General features: G+C 64.7%; 5 protein-coding genes across 15 annotated transcripts in view; 4 read left to right on the forward strand and 1 right to left on the reverse strand.

The window, feature by feature from the left end:
* PPP1R16A (protein phosphatase 1 regulatory subunit 16A) overlaps nucleotides 1-3,936 on the forward strand; it is a 39,749-nt gene extending 35,813 nt beyond the window's left edge. For all 4 annotated transcript variants that reach the window (XM_004000178.5, XM_011291527.4, XM_023248775.2 and 1 more), the window contains 9 exons: nucleotides 393-463; nucleotides 541-686; nucleotides 1,841-1,944; nucleotides 2,011-2,135; nucleotides 2,224-2,349; nucleotides 2,438-2,513; nucleotides 2,587-2,716; nucleotides 2,883-3,048; nucleotides 3,306-3,936. In XM_004000178.5, coding sequence (XP_004000227.1) covers nucleotides 393-463; nucleotides 541-686; nucleotides 1,841-1,944; nucleotides 2,011-2,135; nucleotides 2,224-2,349; nucleotides 2,438-2,513; nucleotides 2,587-2,716; nucleotides 2,883-3,048; nucleotides 3,306-3,680 — 1,319 coding nt within the window. In that variant the 3' untranslated portion in view covers nucleotides 3,681-3,936. The remainder of the gene's footprint in view (nucleotides 1-392; nucleotides 464-540; nucleotides 687-1,840; nucleotides 1,945-2,010; nucleotides 2,136-2,223; nucleotides 2,350-2,437; nucleotides 2,514-2,586; nucleotides 2,717-2,882; nucleotides 3,049-3,305) is intronic.
* Nucleotides 3,937-4,308: 372 nt separating this feature from the next.
* GPT (glutamic--pyruvic transaminase) lies at nucleotides 4,309-8,943 on the forward strand. 2 transcript variants are annotated; one of them, XM_023248776.2, is made up of 11 exons: nucleotides 4,310-6,268; nucleotides 6,413-6,502; nucleotides 6,583-6,691; nucleotides 6,874-7,007; nucleotides 7,174-7,417; nucleotides 7,546-7,625; nucleotides 7,705-7,841; nucleotides 7,961-8,135; nucleotides 8,231-8,386; nucleotides 8,500-8,612; nucleotides 8,683-8,943. In XM_023248776.2, the coding sequence occupies exons 1-11, from the start codon at nucleotides 6,107-6,109 to the stop codon at nucleotides 8,771-8,773; spliced, it is 1,491 nt and encodes a 496-aa protein (XP_023104544.1). In that variant the 5' UTR covers nucleotides 4,310-6,106; the 3' UTR covers nucleotides 8,774-8,943. The 2 variants fall into 2 exon arrangements, with proteins under 2 accessions (XP_023104545.1, XP_023104544.1); XM_023248777.2 differs by lacking the exon at nucleotides 8,231-8,386 and having other exon boundaries at nucleotides 4,309-6,268.
* Nucleotides 8,944-10,630: 1,687 nt separating this feature from the next.
* Nucleotides 10,631-12,842, forward strand: MFSD3 (major facilitator superfamily domain containing 3). The gene is made up of 5 exons (XM_004000227.6): nucleotides 10,631-11,622; nucleotides 12,000-12,147; nucleotides 12,233-12,357; nucleotides 12,425-12,534; nucleotides 12,626-12,842. The coding sequence occupies exons 1-5, from the start codon at nucleotides 10,941-10,943 to the stop codon at nucleotides 12,797-12,799; spliced, it is 1,239 nt and encodes a 412-aa protein (XP_004000276.1). The 5' UTR covers nucleotides 10,631-10,940; the 3' UTR covers nucleotides 12,800-12,842.
* A 290-nt stretch (nucleotides 12,843-13,132) lies between these two features.
* On the reverse strand, nucleotides 13,133-19,589 carry RECQL4 (RecQ like helicase 4). Its single transcript, XM_045049777.1, is given in 22 exon segments — nucleotides 13,133-13,257; nucleotides 13,346-13,454; nucleotides 13,631-13,778; nucleotides 13,861-14,041; nucleotides 14,121-14,290; nucleotides 14,372-14,501; nucleotides 14,581-14,857; nucleotides 14,935-15,197; nucleotides 15,302-15,416; nucleotides 15,489-15,668; nucleotides 15,747-15,926; nucleotides 16,009-16,092; nucleotides 16,543-16,679; nucleotides 16,757-16,849; nucleotides 16,933-17,064; nucleotides 17,417-17,543; nucleotides 17,615-17,772; nucleotides 17,775-18,387; nucleotides 18,632-18,775; nucleotides 18,988-19,088; nucleotides 19,177-19,210; nucleotides 19,276-19,589. Coding segments are annotated over 22 exon segments (3,729 nt in total). The 5' UTR covers nucleotides 19,504-19,589.
* Nucleotides 19,543-23,586, forward strand: LRRC14 (leucine rich repeat containing 14). Of its 7 annotated transcripts, none has more exons than XM_045049866.1 (5): nucleotides 19,543-19,612; nucleotides 20,021-20,372; nucleotides 21,273-21,626; nucleotides 21,808-22,392; nucleotides 22,485-23,586. In XM_045049866.1, the coding sequence occupies exons 2-5, from the start codon at nucleotides 20,305-20,307 to the stop codon at nucleotides 23,050-23,052; spliced, it is 1,575 nt and encodes a 524-aa protein (XP_044905801.1). In that variant the 5' UTR covers nucleotides 19,543-19,612; nucleotides 20,021-20,304; the 3' UTR covers nucleotides 23,053-23,586. The 7 variants fall into 7 exon arrangements, with proteins under 7 accessions (XP_044905801.1, XP_023104049.1, XP_023104051.1 ...); XM_023248280.2 differs by having other exon boundaries at nucleotides 19,575-19,612; nucleotides 20,021-20,051; XM_023248281.2 differs by lacking the exon at nucleotides 20,021-20,372 and having other exon boundaries at nucleotides 19,549-19,612.
* Nucleotides 23,587-23,696: the final 110 nt, after the last annotated feature.

Genomic DNA, 23,696 nt, shown 5'->3' on the forward strand with positions numbered 1-23,696 from the left:
CTACTGAGGGAGACTTTGGAGGGGGTGGGCCTGGATGCCTGGGGCGCACACTGCAGGCTGCAGCTGGGCAGGGGGCCTGCGCTCACGCGGGAGCCTGAGGGCTGGGAGTGCCCTGATTCAGGAGGGGTGGGTCCTGCTAGGTGCTGGAGGCAGAGGGCTGCTGGGTATGCCCACCTGGGGGCCGACAGATACCCAGAGCCCCGACTCTTGAGCCCTCAGCCTGGACTCGGGTGTCCCTCTTGCCACCCACACCTCTGTCTTCCTCACCACTCTCTGCTCCCGGCTGCGGCACAGCAGTCCGCCCAGGTACCTGGCGCCCGGGCTGAACAGTGTTGGCCTGGCAGGACCTCTAGCCCTGCGTCCTGACCACGCTTCCCGCCCCCTTCTCACAGTCCGCCAGTTCCTCGAGAGCGGGGTCAGCCCTGACCTGGCCAACGAGGATGGCCTGACGGCGCTGCACCAGGTCAGCCACGCCGAGGGTGGGGTGGGAGAGGAGGGGCTGCTGGCCCGGGCGCTGGCCTCAGGCTCTGTGGTTCGTAGAGCTGCATCGATGACTTCCGGGACGTGGTACGGCAGCTGCTGGACGCCGGGGCCGAGGTCAACGCCCGTGACAGCGAAAGCTGGACACCCCTGCACGCTGCGGCCACCTGTGGCCACCTGCACCTGGTGGAGCTGCTCATTGCCCGGTAGGGCCCCGCTGGTGTGGCCAGAGCTGGGGAGGGGCCGCAGCCAGGCCAGGGGGCAGGGCCTTCCTCGCAGATAGTAGTTCTTCCTGAGACAGGAGCCTGTTGTCCCCTCCACAGGAAGCACACTTGGCCCTTGGCCTCTTGTGTTCCCTCTCACCCTTGCCTACCCTGACTTCATGCTGGTGGAGATCAGGGCCTGGGCAGAGGCTGCAGACACTGACGCCAAGGGGACAAGCATGTGCCCAGGGCAGTGTGGTTGTCTGCCCGGCAGGCTATCGGCCTGGGCACATCCTCCTGCCGAGCACTCTTAGGGGTTTGGGAACTCCTTGAGGGCAGGCCTTGACCTCTAGCTCCGGTCCTCCCTGGGGTCTGCCCAGAGCACTGCCACTCTGGGCAGAATGATGGGGGTGGCAGTGGTGAAGACGGAGGTGGGGCCTTTGACAAGGAGGGCGGAGCAGGGCAGAGCTGCTTCGGACACAGGCCTTGGTGAACACAAAGGGGCATCCAGGAATCCCCCCATAGGGACCCCTGTAGTAGAGCAGACGGCCGGGGACCCAGGCTGTCCTCGGAGTGGTCCAGGTGCTGATGGTGAGTGTGTGGGCGGGTGGCAGTCTCTCCCCTTCACACACAGATGCCGCAGAGTAGGAGGGATGGATGTGCACAGACAGCCCCTACCCCCTCCCTGCTCCTCTCCACAGCGAGCGCCCACCTTTGTGTTCTGGGCTCCCTTCAGCTCCCTGTCTTTCCCTGGGGCCATGTTCCTGCCTGAGCCCCGTTCTCTGCAGCTGTCTTCTGTCATCTGGGCTCTCCTCTCCCTCTGTCTTTTGCTCCCCAAGGCTTCTAGAGTCCCAGCAGTGCCCCCTGGTACGTGGGCCCGTTGTGCAGGTTGACAGGGACAGATGGGTGTCGGGAACCTGGAGCTCAGACGTGGGTGGAGACTGGGGGGTGGCCTGCCTGGCGTGAGTACAGGATCCAGAGCTGAGGTCCACAGCCAGATGGTCCCAGGGGCACCGGGGGCCTGGGCCTCCTCCACATTCAACCCACACTGTCCAGGAGAGCAGCCCTGGGCCGAGGGCCTCGGCAGAGGGTGGACTGGAGGCCTCCGTGGGGGAGAAGCGTTCTGTGGCCAAAGCCCCTGTCCATTCTGCGTGCAGTGGTGCTGACCTCCTGGCCGTCAACACTGACGGGAACATGCCTTACGACCTGTGTGAGGATGAGCGGACGCTGGACTGCCTTGAGACGGCCATGGCCGACCGCGGTGAGTACGGCCCCACCTGCCTGCCAGGGTGCCCGGGTGCCAGCTCTGAGCCCCGCTGCCTTGCAGGCATTACCCAGGATGGCATCGAGGAAGCCCGGGCCTTGCCGGAGCTGCGCATGCTGGACGACATCCGAAGCCTGCTGCAGGCAGGGGCCGACATCGACGCCCCCCGGGACCATGGGGCCACGCTGGTGACGATGGGGCCACGTGGGTTGCAGGTCGGGAGGTGGCCGCTGGAGGGGCATGGCGGGGACTCAGGGCCGGGCGGTGTGCCTGCAGCTCCACATCGCTGCCGCCAACGGGTTCAGTGAGGCAGCCGCCCTGCTGCTTCAACACCGAGCCAGCCTGAGCGCCAAGGACCAGGACGGCTGGGAGCCGCTGCACGCGGCTGCCTACTGGGGCCAGGTGAGCGCCGGGGGCGAGGGCAGCCGGGCCCGGGCCGGCGGCTCCTGCCTCTGAGGCCTTCAGCAGCCCGGGCTCACTGGCCCCTCAGGTGCACCTGGTGGAGCTGCTCGTGGCGCACGGGGCCGACCTGAACGGGAGGTCTCTGATGGACGAGACACCTCTTGGTGAGCTGGGGCCGCCTCCGCCGGTTGTAGAGGGTGGGTGAGAGGGCACCGGTGACCACCCACTTCTCCCCAGACGTGTGCGGGGACGAGGAGGTGCGGACCAAGCTGCTGGAGCTGAAGCACAAGCACGATGCGCTCCTGCGCGCCCAGGGCCGCCAGCGCTCTTTGCTGCGCCGCCGCACCTCCAGCGCGGGCAGCCGGGGGTGAGCGCGCAGTCGACCCCGGTGTCCTAACCTCCGCTGGCAGACCCCCCTCCCGCCCCCCCACCCCCACCCCCACCCCTGCCCCCGCCGGCGGCGCTCAGGTGCCAGCTGGAGCTCTGGGCAGTCTGCGGGGCAAGTGACAGCCTTTCCCCCGACCCTCCCCCAGAAAGGTGGTGAGGAGGGTGAGCCTGACCCAGCGCACCAGCCTGTACCGCAGGGAGCATGCCCAGGAGGCCATCGTGTGGCAACAGCCACCACCCACCAGCCCAGAACCACCCGAGGAGGACGAAGACGGCCAGACGGATGCAGAGCTGCGACCCACGTCCGGCGAGGTGAGCCCTGCGCCCTCCACCTCCGGCATGCTGGCTGGGGGCCTAGGCCCTGCCCTCTCTGGGTGGTGACATTGGTGACTCCCTAGCCGGCGGGAGCAGTGTCCCTGTGCCCATAAACTGGGCTAGCGTGCCACAGGGGCGGCTCCTGCCCCCACTCTCATTTCTGCCCCCTGACCACCGTGCATGCTGGGGCCCAAGGCCAAGGGAGGCCAGAGAAGGCCTTCCTGATGGCCTCTGGGCCCACGCTATCCCAACAGGAGGAGGACCCCGAGTTGGCCAGGCCACACAACGGCCAAGTTGGAGGCACCCCAGGGCGACACCTGTACTCCAAGCGGCTGGACCGGAGTGTCTCCTACCAGCTGAGCCCCCTGGACAGCACAGCGCCTGACGCCCTGGCCCGGGCCAAGGCCCACCACACCCTGGCGGAGCTGAAGCGCCAGCGAGCTGCTGCCAAGCTGCAACGGCCCCCACCCGAGGGGCCCGAGGTCCCGGAGTCCGGCCTGCATGTGGACGCCGAGACCCCCCAGCCCGAGCGCAGCTCCAGGGCTGGCGGAGATCCGCCCCTGCTTAAGCTCACGGCACCCTCGGAGGAGGCCCCCACGGGGAAGAGGCCGTGCTGCCTGCTCATGTGAGGGGCTGGCACGGAGAGTGGTGAGGGTCCCGTTGCCAGGCCCAGCCAGAGGCTACCTCGGGACCCCGCTCCGGAGACCCCAGTGTGTGCCCGGTGCTGCTATTCAGGGGCGGCCGGTGCAGGGCCTTCCCTGTTTCCTGCATCTAGGATGCCAGCGTCTTCACTCAGGGATGAGCCTGTGGCAGAAGCCATCCTGGGGGCTCCTGGCTGCAGTGACCTAGTTTCATCCTGTGACTTGATAAAGGGCTGTTTTGCCACCTGCCTTGTCGTGTGTGTCAGCTGGGCCGCTGTCCCGAGGGTGGGGAGTGCCGTGTTGCTGTTCCTGGGTGTGCCTGTCCCTGTTCGGGGCCTGTAGGTGCTTGTGGCTGCCTGGCACTGCGTAGGGGTGAGGCCCACGGCCACTGGGCGAGGAGCCTGGCCTGTGCTGCACCCTCCTCCCTGCCTCCCAGCCTCCTGGAGGCTCCTCTGTAACTCTTCACTTCCCTGAGAGGAGCAGGGAGCTCTGGAAGGACATTCCTTGGCAGGGGGTGGGGGGTGGGGGGTGGGGGTCGGGTCACGGCTGGGGGTATCCATGCCAGAGGGGCAGGGATCCTGGCTCGGAAGGGCAGGGGGGCGGGGGGGTGTTTCCACAAGACTCGAGCCATAGCCGGAGGGGAGAATCAGTACAAGGCCAGAGTCAGAAACCTCCCTGGGGGATGAGTCCCCTGTTCCTGGCCTGTAGCCCTGATCCCGGGACCTGGCCGCCAGCCTCTGCCTGGGCTGGCAAAGGGGGCCAGTGGTTGGCCGCCCAGATTCTGAGCTGGCTGGGCACAATGTGTCAGGGTGACAGGGGCCCTTTAGGGGCCTCGAGTGGGAGGGCTGAGGGCACTTCCAGCTCATTTGTCCGTGGTGGGCAGCTTTGCATGGCCACCAGAGCTGGGTGAAATGGGCTGAGGTCACCTTCTCCTCCCCAGTGGATATTGACCCAGTCAGCCTTGTGTCTGCAGGGCCCTCCCTTTCCTGAGCATCAGTGGTTGGAGGGGTGTCCTCGGCAGGGCTGGTGCGGGCCAGCGGGTAGGCTGCTGGGTAAATTTAGTGTGGGGGGCGGTGCAGCTGCCAAGGCCCACCTGCTAACACAGCTGCCACTTGGGCCTTCCTGCCAGGGGCGGGAGGGGGCCGGCTCCGCCTGGGGCTGCTGGGTCCTGGAGGGGCAGGCCTGTGCGCTGGGGGCCCGAGGTAGCACAGAGCCGAGCCGAGGGGTGCGAGGTGAGACACCGGCTGGCTGCTTGGGGATCCTGTTCTTCCCTTTCCAGCCAGCGGGAGCCGAGGAGCCCGGGCCTGACCGGCTGCCCACAGCCCCTGTCAAAGGGCTGGTGCCTTGACCTTGTCAGATGTCAGCAGTTGGGGTAGCCACCCCTGGGCATGGCCTATCAGCTCCCTTCAGGGCCTGGGAAGGTGGGGCTCAGAGGGCCTATCACTGTTTGCTTCCCCTTGTCTCTACCAATCAGGAGCCCCAGGGAAGGGGAACTGAGGTCACCTGGCCTGTGGTGTGGATACCCAAGGGCAGGTCTAGGCTGGGGCCTGGTGAAAGGGCAGGACGGCAACCAAGAGCAGTGGAGGTGTCCCAGGTGTCCCAGGTGTCCGAGGGCCCTCCAAAGGCCAGAGCTGCCCTGCCCCCGCCTCCAACACTTCAGCCCGGAGACTCTGGCCTCTACCAGTTGCTGATCTGGGACCAAGGTCCAACCACAGGGCTCTTGCAGCCTATGGGCCATGGTTGCCAGCCTGGGAGGGGCCGGATGGAACCCTGCGTCTGAGCTTTTGCTCCCCTCCCCCGATAACCCCAGGATTCTATAGAGGCCTGGCTCAGTTGCCTGGGAGACAGGCCTGCTAGCCCCAAGCAAAGATGGGGGGCCTGAGAGGGCTCGGCCCTGGCAGAGCCCTGCTGGGGTAAATCTCCAGAGGCCCCAGCTCCGTCTCCCCTTGGGGCTTAGCCCTGCTCAGCCCTGCCAACCCCTCAGGGCACTCAGCGCACCTCCCCCACCCCCACAGGCTGAGTCCCTTAGAGCTTCTTGAACCTTCTGTCTGTCCCTACCCCCCACGTAGGTCTCCTGCTCCCCCCATCGTGGGGACACTGCGCGCCACTGGGCGGGCACTGGGCCTCGCCCCAAGCCCCGCCTGCCTCCTCATGCACTCCCTATGGCTCCCTGGGGCAGGACTGTGCCCAGACTGGTGGGGCGGGGCCCAGTGGCCCCAGCTCCTTCTTCAGCCTTTTCTGTCCCGTTCAGTGGGGCCAGCAGGCTGCAGTGAAGAGGGTGCCCTTTACCTTGAGCCCCCCTACCCAGGCTCCCTCTTCCCAGCCCCAGCCCACTGAGCCCGGACCCAGCTACCCTTATCCCCGCTGCCGAATCCTGCCGCATCCTGACCTTCCTGCCTGGTCTGAGTAGGGTCATGGCCTTGAGGGCAGGTGACCACAGCCAGGTTGCAATGAACGGGCTGAAGGAGAAGGTGCTGACGCTGGACACCATGAACCCCTGTGTTCGGAAGGTGGAGTATGCGGTGCGAGGTCCCATCGTGCTGCGTGCCCTTGAGCTGGAGCAGGAGCTGCGGCAGGTATGGCTCTGGGCCCCACCATTGTCCCCCAGGCTCCACCTGGGCAGCTGAGTCGGCTCCATTCGTCCCCAGAGTCACGTAGGACAAGGACCTGCCAGAGTAATAAAGGCTCCGTTCTCACTGCCTGTGCCCCCTCCCTCTTAGGGGGTAAAGAAGCCCTTCACTGAGGTCATTCGCGCCAACATCGGGGATGCACAGGCCATGGGGCAGAAGCCCATCACCTTCCTGCGTCAGGTGAGGCTGGCTCGCCATTGCCCCGGGCGCCTCTCCCCCCTCGGCCCACGTGCTCGGGCCTCAGCATTCGCTCCTCCCAGGTCCTGGCCCTCTGCGTCCACCCTGATCTCCTGAACAGCCCGGACTTCCCCGAGGATGCCAAGAGAAGGGCTGAGCGTATCTTGCAGGCGTGCGGGGGACACAGCCTGGGTAAGTGCCAGTGCCCCAACCAGCCAAAGCCCCAGGGAGGAGCAGGAGCTGGAGGGAGGCTGTCCCAAGGGAGGGGTGGATCCGCCCACCCGCTTGGAAGGGGGCGGAGATCTTTGGGAGGGCTGCTAAGGGACCTCACGTGTCCTCTCTTCCCACCCGCTCTGCCCCGCCTCCTGGCTCAGGGGCCTACAGCATCAGCTCAGGCATCCAGCTGATCCGGGAGGATGTAGCGAGGTACATCGAGCGGCGCGACGGAGGCATTCCCGCGGACCCCAATAACATTTACCTGTCCACCGGGGCCAGCGACGCCATCGTGGTAGGCCAGGGCCGAGGCAGGAGGACACCGGGGCTCTTTCTGGGCGGCCGGCAGGACTCTGTTCCTCCTGGCACCCTGGCACCGGTTCCAGGCGGGGCGGGGGACAGGTGCAGCCCCTGGCCTCACCAACCTTGTCTTCCCTTCCCCCTCCCCATCCGGCCTGCAGACGGTGCTGAAGTTGCTGGTGGCTGGAGAGGGTCGCACGCGCACGGGTGTGCTCATCCCCATCCCTCAGTACCCGCTCTACTCGGCCGCGCTGGCCGAGCTCAACGCTGTGCAGGTGGATTACTACCTGGACGAGGAGCGCGCGTGGGCCCTCGACGTGGCCGAGCTGCGGCGCGCCCTGGCCCAGGCGCGGGATCATTGCTGCCCTCGAGCGCTCTGCGTTATCAACCCCGGCAACCCCACTGGTGCGCCGCCCGTTCCCCCCCACCCCTTCCCCCGCCGCGGTCAGTCTGCCCTCTCTCCCTGCTCCCCCTCCCCGCTGAGCGCCGCGCCCCGAGTCTGACCCGGACCTGCTGCATGTCCCGCGCCCCAGGGCAGGTGCAAGCCCGCGAGTGCATCGAGGCCGTGATTCGCTTCGCCTTTGAGGAGCGCCTCTTCCTGATGGCGGATGAGGTGCTGGCAGGGGCTCGCCTGGGGCTTGCGGTCGGAGGGCAGCAGCGGCTGCCCCCGTGACGCCCGTCCGCCCGCCCAGGTGTACCAAGACAACGTGTACGCGGAGGGCTCGCAGTTCCACTCGTTCAAGAAGGTGCTCACGGAGATGGGGCCGCCCTACGCGGCGCAGCAGGAGCTCGCCTCCTTCCACTCGGTCTCCAAAGGCTACATGGGAGAGTGCGTGCAGGCCGGGCGGGCGAGGGCTCGCGGCCTCCATCCTCGGCCTGCCCCGCCCCCCCCCCCCCCCCCCCCCCGCGCCTCGCCGACCCTGCCTGGACATCTGTCCTCTTCCGCAGGTGTGGGTTCCGCGGCGGCTACGTGGAGGTGGTGAACATGGACCCCGCGGTGCAGTCCCAGATGCAGAAACTGATGAGCGTGCGGCTGTGCCCGCCGGTGCCGGGCCAGCTCCTGCTGGACTTGGTGGTCAGCCCTCCCGCACCCTCGGAGCCCTCCTTCGCGCAGTTCCAGGCGGTGAGCGGGGAAGAGCCCAGGGGGGCGGGGGCGCGGAGGGGGCTGCGCGACCGCGGCCCGGCCCCGCCTGATCGGCCCGCCCTCCGCCGCCGCAGGAGAGGCAGGCGGTCCTGGCCGAGCTGGCGGCGAAGGCCAAGCTCACGGAGCAAGTTTTCAACGAGGCTCCCGGCATCCGCTGCAACCCGGTGCAGGGCGCCATGTACTCATTCCCTCGCGTGCAGCTGCCCCCGCGCGCCGTGCAGCGCGCTCAGGTCCGGGGCCTAGACCGGCGGGGCGGAGCGGGGCGGGGCGAGGCGGGGCCCCCGGGGGAGGGCGGGGCCTGGGCGCCGAGCTCTGACCGCTCCTCCTCGCCGCCCGACCTCAGGAGCTGGGCCTGGCGCCCGACATGTTCTTCTGCTTGCGCCTTCTGGAGGAGACCGGCATCTGCGTGGTGCCCGGGAGTGGCTTCGGGCAGAAGGAAGGCACCTACCACTTCCGGTGAGGCCCGGCCCCGCGCGGCTCCTCCCCGCAGCCCGCAACACCTTTGCTTACCTCCCTCCCTTTTTAGGATGACCATTCTGCCCCCCTTGGAGAAGCTGCGGCCTCTGCTGGAGAAGCTGAGCCAGTTCCACGCCAAGTTCACCCGAGAGTACTCCTAACCATTCCCCTCCCCGCTTTGGGGCCAGGCTGGGCCGGCAGGGCCGACCCTGGACTTACCATGCCCAGGGCCCTGGGGGTCTCTGGAGCCCTCAGGACTTGCTCCTGCTGCCTGCGGGGCTGGGCCCCCTGCCTTTCTGCAGGCCCCCAATAAAGCTATGAAACAGCCTGACTACTTCAGGTGTGCGTAGCTGTATGAGCTTCCCCTGCCTTTGTCCACTCCGGAGTTCCTTTCTGAGCTGGGGTTCTGTGCGGGCCTGGAGAGCCTGCACGGCGGGGCTGGGTGACATTTGTCAGCCTTCAGGAGGAGTGGTCAAGGAGGGCTCCCAGAGGAGGTGACCTTACAACAGATGCGGTGCCTCTCATGGGCTGTGTTTCCACTCTGGTGTCTGGTCCCAAGGCAGAGAGTGGCAAACTTCACATAAAAATTAGGAAGAGAAGGAGGTGTGAAGGAAGGTACTGGGCCTTTCCGTTAGGGTTGGTGATGACGCTGGACAAAGAAACAGGGGAACTGAGTCCCAGGGTGGCCACATCAGAAACAGTAGCCTAAGGAAGACACAGAAAGCTGGGTCCCCTGGCCTGGCTCCCCTTGGTGTACTGTCCACCTCTCTCCTGGCAGCAGTGAACTGTAGGCTGGAGCTGGCTGGCTGGGTGGGCAGCACTCAAGGGAGGACGTCTTGGTCTTCCTCCTAAATGGGCAGATGGCCTGGTGCTGCCACCTGAGGCTGCTGGAAAGCAGGGGAGGGGAGGGGAGGGGAGGGGAGGGGAGGAAGAATGAGCAAGCGACTCTGGCTTTGTTTGTATGGATTTGAAGTGTGAGATCCTAGCGCAAATGCAGTCCTGGGGCCAGTGAGGGTGGAGGCCCCTCCCAAGCCCAAGCGCCCAAGGGCAGGGGCGGAAACACCAGTGTGTAAAATGCTGACAAAGGGGCACCCTGGGGAGGCCCAGGCCCTGGCGGGTGTGCAGCCCTCTGTCCTTGCCACTGGAGCAAGGACTAGTGTCTACAGTGTGCGCACTCTGTGGGTCACTGCAGTCTTCTTACGGAGGGATGGCAGTCCCCTTTTTACAGACGAGGAAACTTGAAGTGACAGGAGACCCACTCGGTGGCTGCACCAGCTGTCGCTCTCAGGGTTGGGCTGGCTTCAGGGGGTCAAGGGTTAGGAGCCAGTACTAGCACTCTAGCTCTGTCGGCTCTGGAGGTGGTTCCTAACCCTGGGCCACACCCGCTACCTCCTCTGGGCCTTGGGAGCCCTCTGGGATGCAGCTCTGGGCAGGGGAGAGAAGGCATGAAACGCTTGGAGGGGCACCTCCCTCCACAGAGCCGGCTGGAGTCTGGCAGGACTTGGGCCCGCCTGCCCTCCTCTCCTGGCCTTGTCACTGGACGCTAGAGGGCGTCGCGGGGAGCAGCTGGCTGCGTCCCTCCGGCTGAGACCTTTCACACAAACCTGCCTTTCATGGTCCTCTGTGGCCACTGGCTAGGGGAAGTCGTCGGAAGCACAGCCAGAAGGAGGCGAGGGTGCCAGCGGCGGAAGTAAGCAGTAGTAGACCATGGGGGCTGCCGGAAGGACCCGGTGGACACTGCAGAACCAGGCTCCAGGTGAGGCACCAAGGAAGCAAGCACTTCTGCAGAGTTAGGGTGTGGGTCCAGGGGGTCTGGGAGCCGGACCTGATAACCTTGGGAAGGACCGGGATGGGCCACAGACTCAACATCAGCCAGGCTGCCCGCGGCGCGCAGCCAGGCTGCCCGCGGCGCGTGCTCAAGGCTCCCCGGCCGCACCCGGAGTGGCCACGGGGGGCGCCCGAGGGCGGCCGGCGCTCTGGCCCGCTTCTCAAGCTCTGTGGCCGCCGCATCTCGCGGCTGCGTAGAGAGCGGTCTGTGGAGGGCGCGCCGCCTCTGGACCTGAGGGTACCGGTCCGGACGCCAGCCTGCACAGCCCTGACCTGACTGGCCCAGCCCAAGAGCCATGACGCCGTATGATCCCTGACTTCATCCTGACCGGAGCGGGCCCCACCCGGAACCGCTTTGCCTGCCCCTACTCCAAGCCGGACCTCTGATTCCGATCCGGGCTCTGACCTGGCCTTGAACCCAGCCCGGGCCACCAGATTCCAGGCCCAGCCCCAGCCCCTGATCCCCCAGCACTCGCCCTCGGGCTCCCCGCGCTCCTGGCCATGCATGGGAAGCTCCTGCCGCTGGCCGGGCTCTACCTAGTGCAAGGCTTGCCCTATGGGCTGCAGTCTGGCCTGCTGCCCGTGCTGCTGCGGGCGCGCGGCCTCTCCCTGACACGTGTGGGACTGGCCAAAGTGCTGTACCTGCCGTGGCTGTTTAAACTCGTGTGGGCCCCACTGGTGGACACGCGGGGCTCCCTGAGGGTCTGGCTGATGCTCAGCACGGCTGCTCTGGGCCTGGTGTGTGGGCTGCTGGCAGTCCTGCCTCCTGCAGAAGCTGGCCAGGCTGGGCTGCCTGTCACCGTGGCAGGGCTGCTTCTGCTGCTGAACCTGGGTGCGGCTGTGCAGGACGTGGCCCTGGACACGCTGGCCGTACAACTCTTGGAGCCAGCCGAGCTAGGGCCTGGTAACACAGTGCAGGTGGTCGCTTATAAGCTAGGGGCAGTGCTGGCGGGAGGGGGCCTGTTGGCCCTCGTGCCCACCCTCTCCTGGCCCCTGCTCTTTCTGCTCCTGGCTGCCATCTATTGGTTGGCTGCTGCCCTGGTCTGGGCTGCACCAGCCCTGCAGCAGTTGCCTGTATCTCAGCCCTCAGAACGACCCCTCCGCACCCTGCACCTTCTGCAGGAATTGCTGGCCATGCCTGGTACTCTGTGGACAGCAGGCTTTGTGCTCACTTACAAACTGGGTAAGTGAGGCCTTGAGTCAGGCAACAGCAGGGACGGGAGCCTGCAGGTGGATCCCCAGGAGCCCTGGAACCCGTTTTGTGGCCACCTTCTGGGGTATTAACTGTAGGCTGGAGCCCAGCCTGGCTCTGCAGCTGGGCTTTGCCTCTGGTCCTTCTCCAGCTCTGGCTGCATGGCTTCTGTGAGCTCCAGCCATAGCCCCTTGGGTCTCAGATGCTGCTTCATGCTGACCCTATGCTTGGCTGATGCCCAGTCCCAGCTGTCTCCTGGCACCCGTGGCCCAAGACAGGGGCAAAGGCAGGGGCCTGGCTAGGGGAAGGCAACTGAGGCCCCAAGTGAAGAGAGGTGGGCAGCCCCCCTGCTCGCGTTCTCCCCACAGGTGAGCAGGGCGCCAGCAGCTTGTTTCCGCTCTTCCTGCTGGACCATGGCATCTCTACTCCAGAGCTGGGCCTGTGGAACGGTGTGGGCGCCGTGGTCTGCTCCATTGTAGGCTCGTCCCTGGGCGGGGCCCTGCTGGCCAGGCACTGGTGAGCCCTCCTCAGCTTGCCCCACCCACCTGCTCACACCTGCCTTGCTCCACACTCCCTGACCTGCCCCGTCTCCCCACCCCAGGCAACCACTGCCTTTGCTGAGGTCTGTGCTTCGCTTCCGTCTTGGTGGTCTGGCCTGCCAGACCACCCTGCTCTTCCACCTGGACACCCCCGGGGTCAGGCTGGGCCCCAGCACCGTCCTGAGAGGTGAGGGGCTGGCCACGGGAGGGGAGGAGTCCAGAGTCCCGGGCCCTACTGATCTCGGCCCTCCCAGGGGCAGCCTTGTTGAGCCTGTGTCTGCAACACTTCCTGGGGGGCCTGGTTACAACCACCACATTCACCCTGATGATGCACTGCAGCCAGCTGGCACCCAGTGCCCTGCAGGTAAGACGGCGTGGCTGGGATGCCCAGGGGCTGCAGGGCTGGGATGCAAGCAAGCCCTCGTTTGATCTCACACCCCACCCCACCCCCGCAGGCCACACACTACAGCCTCCTGGCCACTCTGGAGCTGCTGGGGAAGCTGTTCCTGGGCACACTGGCTGGAGCCCTGGCTGACAGCCTGGGGCTGCATCTCTGCTTCTCCCTCTTCCTTGCTCTCTCAGGCATGCCCATTCTGTATCTGGGTCTGGCACCCAGCACCCTGGCCTGAGCTGGGTGGCCAGCCCACCTAATAAAGCTGAGCGTGCCCACGGCCTAGCTGTCTGGGATGTGTGATGGGCAAGGCTGTCCTCAGGCTGTGGGGGCTGCCCCATGAGAAAAGAGGGTTCCTAAGAATGACTTGAGCATTTTTTATTCCACGTTTTGGGGCCTCTTCGCCCCGCTTCCGGTGGTGGGCTTTGCCCAGGTAGTCAGTCACTGTCTTGGCCACAAATGTCCCTTCTCTTTTCCCTGATAAACTGCCACACCTGGCTCCCTCGGCACGGTGGCCACACAGCCCCCTGTGTGTGACACGGGGGAGCAGGGCTGGCCTGCGGCAGGGTGGTCAGTGGCCCCACAGCAGGATCTCCTCTGTAGCTAAACGCATCAGGGCATGGAAGCTCAGATGCAGGTGTTTTCTCCAGAAACGCCGGTCCCGCCCGTACACCTGGGCTGGATAGCAGGGGCTTCCTGTGGTGGAGTGGGAGACACGGCCCTGAGGACTCTGGGCCAGACCTGGCCCCTGCCCATGTCCGAACCCAGCCTCCCAGACCCTCACCGATGCCATGGAAGATACGGGCCACAGCCCTGCCCGAGAACTGCTGGTCTGGCCACGAGGACAGGAGATGGCGGATGTCCTGGCGTATCTGGTCCTCCCAGTCCTGGATCTGTGGGTGGCAGGCACGTAAGGCCAGCCCACGCTTCCACAGCACCAAGTTCCGCACAGCCCACCGTGGTGCAAGGCAGGAGACAGAGTGTGTAAGCGTGTGCACGCACTTTGCTGCCTGACCTCACTGCAGGCCTGTGTCCTCTCTTCAACCCCCCAGGAGGGGCTGGCACTCACCCTGGCCTGTCCTGGTTCTGGGCCCTGCTCGTCTTCCATGCCTCCTGGCCCCTCTTCCTCGAAGTAGCCGCTGAGCAGAACCTTGAGCCTGGCACTGTGCTCCTCATCAGGCTGCTCCAAGCAGGGCCCGCAGCTGGGGAAGGCTACGCTGGGGTGAGAGGAATCTGTCAGCGCGGTTCACCAGAGGGGGAAGCGGGGGTGGCCTCAGGCCCCGCCCACCTCTCCTGCACCTGTGAAAGGCCTGGAAGGTGCGTCGCAGGCGTGCCAGGGCCTCCTGCTCACGGGTTTGTACACGTTCATATAGGAAGTCACAGATCTGGTCCTTCTCGTGGGCTGTCAGGTCTCCGGGGCTGTGCAGACAGAAGGCGAGCTCCCGGAACTCCACCAGCACCCCTGTGTCCCGAAGTGCACCTGCCAGAGAGCTTGTGAGACACAGGCAGGAGGGCGGCAAGCAGGGCTGGGTCCAAGCAGGGTTGGGGGCAGGGCTCACCTGTCCTGGGCTCTGGGTACCACTGCAGTTGACGGAGAGCCTGCTTTGCAGGGGCGAGCTTCCAGCCCATCGAGTCGGCCAACTTAACCACGTCAAACTCTACGGAATAGCTTCCTTCACCTATGTTTTCCTGTGGCTGCTGGGCTAACCAGACCGCCAGTGGAGGACACCTGTCCCAGGGAAAGGGATATGTGATTAGCAGCCCTGGTCCTGCGTCCCTGGCCCCAGCCTGGGGTGGGATGTGTGCTCACCTGCGGGCCAGGGCCTGGAGCTGGGGGAGGCCGCCAGGGCAGCGCAGGTGGCAGTAGGCATAGGTGGGTGCCAGCAGCTCCAGCCAGCGCCGTGGGTGTAGCTCCAGGTAGCACAGCAGGGTCTCAATGGCTGGAGGCAGAGCAGGGCTTAGGGGACACAGGGACGTGGGGATGCGGGGAGGTACCCGTTCCTGCCCCCGGTTCCTCACCCTCCTCAGGCATGTCCAGGGCCTGCACCAGCGGCTGCACTGGGAGTGCCCGCTCATGACCCAGGCACTGGGCTAGGCCTTTGTTGCTGGCTTGCTCGGCCTCGCTCGGGGACACGGTCACAGGCCTCTCTTGGCTCTTGGCTCCCTCCTGCTCTGGGGGCTGTCGGGCATGGGTGCAGGTGCAGGGTGGGAACGAGCACTGTACCAGCTTCTTCACGGCAAGGAAGTCGGAGGCCTCGGCATGCACGTGTCTACGCAACTCCTGTAGGTCCTGACCCTGCGAAAGAATAGCTGTAAACGTGGGGCGGTGGGGTGGGGTGGGGTGGGGGGAGCTCAAGTGGGGCAAGTAAGAACCTGGGGCTGTAGAAAGAGGTGGCAGTGTGCGGGCTGGCCGTCCCGTCCAGCCCGGCCCACAGCCTGCACGTAGCTCTCAAAGCTGGGGGGCAGCCCCAGGTGCAGCACCGCCCGCACGTCTGGCCGGTCCAGCCCCATCCCGAAGGCCACTGTGGCCACCACCACCCGTAGCCGGCCCTCCATGAAGGCCTGCTGCACCCGCCGCCGCTCCCGGGCACACATGCCGGCGTGGTAGGCTTCGGCCACAGCTTCCGGGGCCTGGCCTGCAGAGAAGACACAGACAGTTGGGTAGAACGTGTTCCTGGGGCAGGTCCGTGGGGCACAGCCCTGCTGACCTCCCCTCTAGGCCCCAGGTCCCAGGCCTCACACAGGCAGGTGCGGAGCAGCGCAGCAATGCGCTCCGTGTCTTCGCGTCTGTTGCAGTAGACGATGACAGAGTTCAGGTCGCGAAAACGATCACTCTGCAGCAGTGTCACCAAAGCCTGGTGGCCGACAGCGGTCAGCACGGGCCGTCAGAGGCAGTGCCTCTGCCAGGCCCCGGTGTGTCCACTCACCTGGTCTGGGTTCCTGTCCGTGGACACAGAGAGGTACAGGTTGGTGGGGATGGTGACTGGCCCTCTGAGGACATGCTCCTCAGCCACGCCTAGATGCTGAGCCATGTCTCTTGAGGTGCTGTGCGTAGCCGTGGCCGTAAGACCCAGAAAGCAGCGGACACCCATGTGTTCCCGCAGCACCTGTGTGGGAGAGGAGCCAGTGAAGGTGCCACACCCACCCTCCCTTGCCCCTTCGCTTGTACCCCAAAGAAGGCTCACCTTGCAGACACGCAGGTAGCAGGGCCGGAAGTTGTGGGACCACTGGGACAGGCAGTGGGCCTCGTCGACACAGGCAAAGGCAACGGGAGGCAGCTGAGGGAGGGAGCCAGGGGTCCCTGCCGCAGCCCCAACCAGTGCCTCGGGTGACAGCATCAGAACGTGCACCTGGGCCGCCTGAACCTGAGGACGGCGAGGTCAGGAGCATCATCGAGGGCCTGCCTTCTGTCCCTACCCATCTTGCTGTGTAAGGCCCCTCCCTCACCTTCTTCAGGGCAGAGTCCCGCTCCTTCCTAGTCATGCCTGAATGGATGCAGGCTGCCTTCAGGCATGGGGGCAGGCCAGACACCTGTGGGTACAAAAGGACGACCAGTTGCAAGCCACCCTTCCCCTGCTCTTCCTCAAACAGCGCTCAGTGGTGCTTGGCCTGACAGCTGTTGCCATCTTCAACCTGGGCTCCCTAGGGAGAAAAATCCCAGCTCGTAGATCCTGTGACTAAGGATTCAGAGCCCCCTGTGAGCCTTGGTTCAGGAGTGCCAAGAGCAGACAGGCCCCACTGGGGACGTCCTCCCTCCCTAGAGCTGCTCCTCTTGGGGGTGGACTCAGGTCTGGCCAGCTGTGTCCCTGCTGCCCTTGGACCATTGCCAGGCCGGGGACTGTGGACAGAGCTGGCAGGTTGAGAATAGCTGAGCTCTCTACAGCTCCGGCCAAGTAACTGACAGCAGCCCCAAAGGGTCGGAAGAGCCGTGGGCACTGGTTCCTGCCTTCTGCATGTGCTGGAGGGGTCCCGTCTGCGCACCTGGTCGTCCATGAGAGACAGGAGGGGAGAGATGACCAGTGTGAGGCAGGGGCTCCGCCGGGCATAAAGCAGCGCGGGGAGCTGGTAGCACAAGGACTTGCCAGCACCGGTGGGCAACACCAGCAGCGTGGATATGCCTGGTGGGAACAAGGGTCAGTGTGCTATCCTGTGGCCGGGCCTTGGCCCTGTCCCATCCCCCAACAGCCAAGCTCACCAGAGAGGATCCGCATGACCGCATGCTCCTGTCCGGGGCGGAAGGCACGGTGCCCTAGCTGCTCCAGGGCCTGGAATACCTCAGCTGGCGTCTCTGTGGACACAGGTGTTGGTCAGCATGGCCTCAAGTTGCCCCCATCCCCCAGTAAAGGCTCTAGCTGAAAAGCATCTGCTCACCTGCCACTTGCCCAGAGGGCCCTGGTGGGTAAAGTGGTGGCACGGTAGGGGGCAGGCAGGGCACCCGGGGCACAGGCTGTTCCACGGTGACCAACAGCTCAGGCCCAGCAGGCTCTGGATCTTTCTCACTCACTAGAAACAGATGGAAAAGGGTGGTGTGGGAACTCCAGGCTGGGCTGGGGTCATTCTAGCAAAAACACACCTAGCTACAACCTGCCCTCCACCCCTTCATTCACCAGGGAGTCGGCAGCTGGCACTGCCTGTCCTCTGGACTACTTCCTCCAAAGTGAGCAGGGTCTGTGTGTCGTCTTCATTCTCACCACCTTTCTTCTGGGGGCTGGGGTATGCTCTAGGTTAGGTAGAAGAAGCAGATAGAATCTTTTACCTGAGCTACAGGTGCCCCCCCCCCCCCCCCCCCCCGCCCAAGAGTACAAGTCCTCTCCAAAAACCTCAGCCCGGCCCACCACCAGAGCAGAGGTCTCACCTGGTTGGGGGCACTGGGATGACCAGTGGCCTAGCTGCCCACACCGGAAGCAAGAATTCTTGAGTGTGGCTCTGGGCCGACCACCTACAAAACGCTCCTCTTTCTTCTGCCACTTCTGCTTCCACATCTGGGGGCCATAAGAGAGGGTCACGTGGCAAGAGGCAGTAGGGGTGAAGGGAGTGCCTGCCAGCACCTCACCTGCTTGCGGAGGAGCCTTCCACGGAGAGCCGGGCCCCGCACGTAGCGTTTCTGCTTCATGTTGAGCCGCACGTAATTACCTTCGTTCCGCACAGCTACTCTAGAAGGGATGTACAAGTGGGCCATGCCCCAAGCCTGCCCCAACCTGGCTCGACTTAAGGTGACCCTACCGGGAGGTTGAAGCTGTGGTACCTGGAGGCTGTGGCGCCACTGGGGCGCTGTGCCCACAGGGGTTTTCCCGAAGGGTCTTCTGCATGTTCTGCAGTCCCAGCTTCCTCAGGCAGGGGTCCTATTTGGCCACTGTCTTGCTGGGCCTGTGCAGGGCTCCCCTCTGGCTCCCTATTCCGTGTCCACCTCTTGCCTTGACTGTCGCCAGGTTGGGGGCTCCCTGCACTGACTCCAGCTGTCTGTAGGGCTTGAGCCTCAGGGCTAGTGCTGGGACCAGGGACAGATGGGACACATGAAGTCAGAGACTGTGACTGCTCTACACCCAAGTTAGGCTGGCAGGCCTTGGAAGCCCCCAGAAAATCTGGGGCCCCATTGTGACACCGCTCCAGCCAGCCAGGGTCTAGGGAGCCCAGTCGCAGGCTCAAGGATGCCTGTAGCTGCTGGAGGCAGCCCGGCCTCAGCTGGGGCCCAGCAGGCTGCAAGGGCACCTCACTGACTTCTTCTGGAGAGATGAGGGCAGCCCCTGCACCTGGTGGCCTTGGGGTGGGCATCTCGGACGAGGGTCTTCGTGGAGTCCGGGGTATGCGGCTCAGGGCTGGCCCAGCCTGGTGGGGGTGCGGGGGAATAGACCAACAAGCAGGAACTCAGGTCTCCAGGCTGCCGCCGACCTGAACTCCCCCCAGGAGTTTCCGCCTGATTAGTGCCACAAGAGCGTACGTGTGCACGTTTGCACAGGCACATGTGCGTGGAAGGGTTAGCAGAAAAGGGTATCTGGGGGTCCGGTCACTGAGTGGAGAGCAGCTCTGGGTACAGGTTGGATGCACTGACTGCCTGGCTCTCAGCTCTCACCTGCAGGGTGCCCTTGAGGTTGGCCTTAAGCCTCTCCCCGTAGTCCCGCACAGACCCTGGCCGGCTTGGCCCAGAAAGAGGAGGATGTCGACTGTGGGTCGCAGCCCGATTCAAGTGGGGCCCCCAGCAGCTGGGTTCTGGCACCTGCAAGAAGAGGCGGTGGGAGTCCGAGCCAGAGAAAGGCTGGTGCGAGGGGCGGAGTTGTCCCCAGCTCCCTTCCCCAGCCCCCAGGCCCTCCTCCACCATGTCCAGTCCTCCCCCAATGTTCTGTGCCCCACACAGGCTCGTTCACGGCTCCTCTGGGCTCTGCCACGCAGGAGACTGGCCGGGAGGCTGGGGCGTCAAGGCCTGGGTACCTCCTCTGCCTGCACGGAAAGCGATTGCTTGGGGCCGCGGGGTCCGACCCCTTCTGCCTCCTTCAGGGCCTCCTTCAGGGCGCGGTACTCCCGGTAGAGCGCTGGGGATGGGGTGAAGGGTTACTGGGGGACCGCCGGTCGCGCCACCCACCCTGCGCCCCTCCTTCCGCCCCGCGTCGGCGGGCTCACCCCGGGTATCCTCAGGCGCCGCCGCCACGTCCTCCTGTGAAGGGAGCGCGTCAGCCGGAGGCCGCACCCTCAACCCCCCCGTCCCCGGACAGCCCGCACCTGGCCCGGCCGCCTCCCGCGCCGCCGTCGGAACGTGCTCTCCCAAGCCTGCAGCCGCTCCCGCACGTCCCGCAGTCGCTCCATGGCGCTCGCCCCGCGGCCGCGGGCCCCGCAAATCTCCCGCCGCGAGGGAGACGCCGGCCGCCAGCCAATGGGGGCGTCCCGCAGGGCCGGAGGCGGGGCGTCTGGGCAGCCTCCTCCGGGGCAGCCAATCAGTGGGACCCTCATGGGAAGACCAATGGGTGGTGGCTACGTCATCGCGGTGCGCGGAGGCGCTGGGCGGGGCGCGGCGGACCGTGAGGCGGGGCCGGTGGCGGTCGTAGCGGCTGTGGGGCCGGTGAGCGCGGGCGGCCGGCTGGGGATGGAGCGGGGCGGCGTGCGCCCCCGGCCCTCCCTGGCTGCACGAAGCAGGCGCGGGTGCTCGGGGCGGGCGCCGCCCGGGAGGCGGGAGCGGGAGTCGGGCGGTTCGTTTGCGGGGTGGGGAAGGATCTGGAGCCCCGCGTCGGGCAGAGCGACCTCGGGCCCCGGGGGGCGACGCACCGGCTTCAAGGGGCATATCCCGTCCGGGAGGCGGAGGGCGTCGCACTGATGGTGTCCCTCGTCTCGAACCCGGGAGGAGCCGGGCGGGGGGCGTCTTGGGGCAAACGCCGGGAGCCGCGGGCCGGCGGGAGGGGGCGGCGGCCACCACACAAGAGGCTCCTCCCATGGTGACCACACTGGCTGCTTTCGTTTCCTCTCGTGACAGGTGCTCGGTTGGTCTGTCCTGTCACAGCGAGGTATGAGTCGTCCTCGCGAGAATTGTCTACAGGCAGAGCAAGGCCGAGGGTTGACGTTCGGGGCTTCTCAAGAACCAGTGCCCTAAGGACTTTCGTTGTGTATGAGGTCCGGAAGAACAGGGACTCTGGGGCCCGACTGCTCCCTCTTCCCTGAGCTCATCGCCCAGGCTGTGACCTTGGCCGGGCAAGATTTAGGGCTTAGTTTTCTAATCTGTTTCTGGGGGGATGACTGGGAAGCAGTTTTGAGGATGAGATGTTTGGCCCGCTGAGAGTCCACTGGCTGTTACTGCTGCTGAAGTCAGTAACAGAGCTGATATCCAGGTACCCCCCGGGGTCCCAGGCCTTTTTTATATGCCCCTTGTTAACTTGGATGCGCTTTCTGCTGCTGCCTGTACCCATCTGAACATTTCCTGGCCTGGGGTCTTATAAATCCTATAGGTGGGAGAGTCACTGTGGTTTTTTAGGGAAAAGGGAGATGTTTAGACAGGTGACAAAGACTTTGGTGGATGAGGTTTGCTTTCTGTTTTTCTGTAAGTCTGCAAAGATCTCCATGCTTGGCAGTACTACTGGACCATAGTAGTTAGGACTGAGGGTCATGCTGAAGGCTTGGGTTACTCAGGCTGTCTGGACACAATGTTCCCTGGGTACCCGTTCTTTTTACCTATGCTGGTATTTATTAAGCTGCGTCAGTGCTTCCAGTTCCTGTCCAAGGACCACCTGCAAGAGCTGGAGGAGGGTGGGGCGGGTGGGGCAGGTTCCCGCCCCTTGGGAGTATCTTAGCCCCTCTAGTGTCTGTGTGCTTTGTGAGCTTTATTCTAGTTTTGAAGAAAAGAGGATCTCTGATAAGCAGCTTTGTGAGGTCTGAAGTACAGATGTTGGGGGGGGGGGGTCCTGCAGAGCAACAGTCATCAAAAGCACACCCAGGCCAGTGGTCATTTTTGGTGTTGTGCTATTTATGTACTGTTTGATGGCTAAGTTTTCCTAAAGAGGCACCATGCTTCTGGAAGTAGGGAACTGGGGGGGTGGCCCCGTTCCTATTTTCATTCAGTTCAACCCATTGTCAGGCACCTAGCACTTGCTTTTTGGTGCCACGGTCCTCCATTGAGTGCCAGCTCTGTGCTAAGCACCACGCTGGGTTTTCCCACTACCAGCGATGGAGGAGGCTATGGCCGGGCGGTGGCCTGGGGTCTGTCCTCCCCGCTGAAGGGCCCTTCCCTGCAGGTGGCTTCCTGCCTGGCCCGGCGCCATGCACACGCTTGTGTTCCTGAGCACGCGGCAGGTGCTCCAGTGTCAGCCAGCTGCCTGCCAGGCCCTACCCCTGCTGCCTCGAGAGCTCTTCCCCCTGCTGTTCAAGGTGGCCTTCATGGACAAGAAGACTGTTGTGCTTCGCGAGCTGGTGCACACATGGCCCTTCCCGCTGCTCAGCTTCCAGCAGCTGCTGCAGGAATGTGCTCACTGCAGCCGGGCCTTGCTGCAAGAGCGCCCCAGCACAGAGAGCATGCAGGCTGTGATCCTGGGGCTGACAGCCCGGCTCCACACCCCAGAGACCGAGGCTGGCACACAGCCTCTCTGCAGGTATGGGTGCACCCGAGGGGCTCTCAGGCCTGGGGGGTGCAGAGAGGGTTCCCCCCTGAGGTTCCAGGCGAGTGCAAGAGCTCAGTGCGGAAACAGGCATGTGGCTTCTGTCCCAAGGTGGCTGGGAGTGGGTGTGGGTTCTGCTTCCTTGTCTCCTGCTTCAGCCTACCCGTGCTCCCAGGAAGCATGCCCTGCGGGTGCTGGACATGACGGGCCTACTGGATGACGGCGTGGAGCAGGACCCTGGCACCATGAGCATGTGGGACTGCACAGCAGCTGTGGCCCGCACCTGCATAGCACAGCAGCAGGGCGGGACTGCGGATCCTGGGCCAGCCCCCATTCCTGTGGAGGTTCGTGTGGACCTGCGGGTGAACCGGGCCTCTTACTCGTTCCTGCGGGAGGCACTCCGGAGCAGTGTGGGCAGTCCCCTGCGGCTCTGCTGCCGGGACCTGCGGGCTGAGGACCTGCCCATGCGCAACACTGTGGCTTTGCTGCAGCTGCTGGACGCGGGCTGCCTGCGCCGTGTGGACCTGCGCTTTAACAACTTGGGCCTGCGTGGCCTGTCTGTTATCATCCCACATGTGGCCCGATTCCAGCACCTGGCCAGCCTGCGGCTGCACTATGTGCATGGGGACTCGAGGCAGCCCTCTGTGGATGGCGAGGACAACTTTCGCTACTTCCTGGCCCAGATGGGCCGCTTCACTTGTCTGCGGGAGCTCAGCATGGGCTCCTCTCTTCTCTCGGGGCGGCTGGACCAGCTGCTCAGGTGAGCAAGCCCCACTATTGCCCTGTCCTTTTCCCCTCTTCCGAGACCCTGCCCTGGTCCTACTTGGTTGTGACCTGTGTCCCCTATTATAGCACCCTGCAGAGTCCCTTGGAGAGCCTGGAGCTGGCCTTCTGTGCCCTGCTGCCCGAGGATCTGCGCTTCCTGGCACGGAGCCCCCATGCTGTCCACCTCAAGAAGTTGGACCTTAGTGGCAACGACCTGTCCGGCAGCCAGCTGGAGCCTTTCCAGGGTCTGCTGCAGGCAGCAGCAGCCACACTGCTACACCTCGAGCTGACTGAGTGCCAGCTTGCTGATACCCAGCTGCTGGCCACGCTCCCTGTGTTGACGCGCTGTACCAGCCTCCGCTACCTCGGTCTCTATGGCAACCCACTGTCCATGGCGGGCCTCAAGGAGCTCCTACGGGATTCGGTAGTGCAGGCTGAGCTACGCACGGTGGTGCACCCCTTCCCTGTGGACTGCTATGAGGGTTTGCCCTGGCCACCGCCTGCCTCTGTCCTGCTGGAAGCTTCCATCAATGAGGAGAAGTTTGCTCGTGTGGAGGCGGAGTTGCATCAGCTGCTACTGGCCTCAGGTCGTGCTCATGTGCTCTGGACCACTGACATTTATGGGCGCCTGGCCGCAGACTACTTCAGCCTATGACCTCTAGGCTGTCCTGGTGTTCAGGGCTGCTGGAGACCCCTCCCTGCCTTAGGTAGACAGAGCCTTTGCTGAGACCCTGTTGGAGGCCTGACACGGAGTCACTGGTCTCTGGTTTCCTTGCTCTTGGGCTCTCGCAGCCTTCCGATGCTTGGTGGAGCACCTTGCGAGGTTTTGCCCTGTACCTGTTCCCCTGACTGGCTGACTGTGGGCCTAAGGGCTGGATTCCAGGCCTGTTAAGGCCAGGCTTGGTTTGGGTGCACTTGGCTGCCCTCTGGTGTCCTGGTCCTCTCTTTGGAATGTTTCTGGGGTCCCAGCTGTGAGCTGAGAGAGGGTGTTCTGTCTGGGCCCTTCCCAAGAACAGACTGCTCTGGGGTTGAAGCTGGAACAGGGACCTGCTTCAAGGTGGGTTGGGTCCCCACGCACTGGAGCCTTTCATGGTTCTCTCTGCCCTGGCACCCGGGAGACAACCTGGCTGGGCTTTGGAGCCAGCGGGTGTCATTAAGGTACAAATGTGCAGTGTGTTTGGAACTTAAATTTGTGGTGTTTTTTTCTGTCCTAACTGGTCAGAATGACACGTCACTGGCTCTGCTGTCCCCTCCAGCGTAGCCACTGGGTAACAGCTGTCTTCCGGTCTGCTGTCCCCC

This window comes from Felis catus, chromosome F2, assembly GCF_018350175.1.
Source record: "Felis catus isolate Fca126 chromosome F2, F.catus_Fca126_mat1.0, whole genome shotgun sequence".
Lineage (NCBI taxonomy): Eukaryota > Metazoa > Chordata > Mammalia > Carnivora > Felidae > Felis > Felis catus.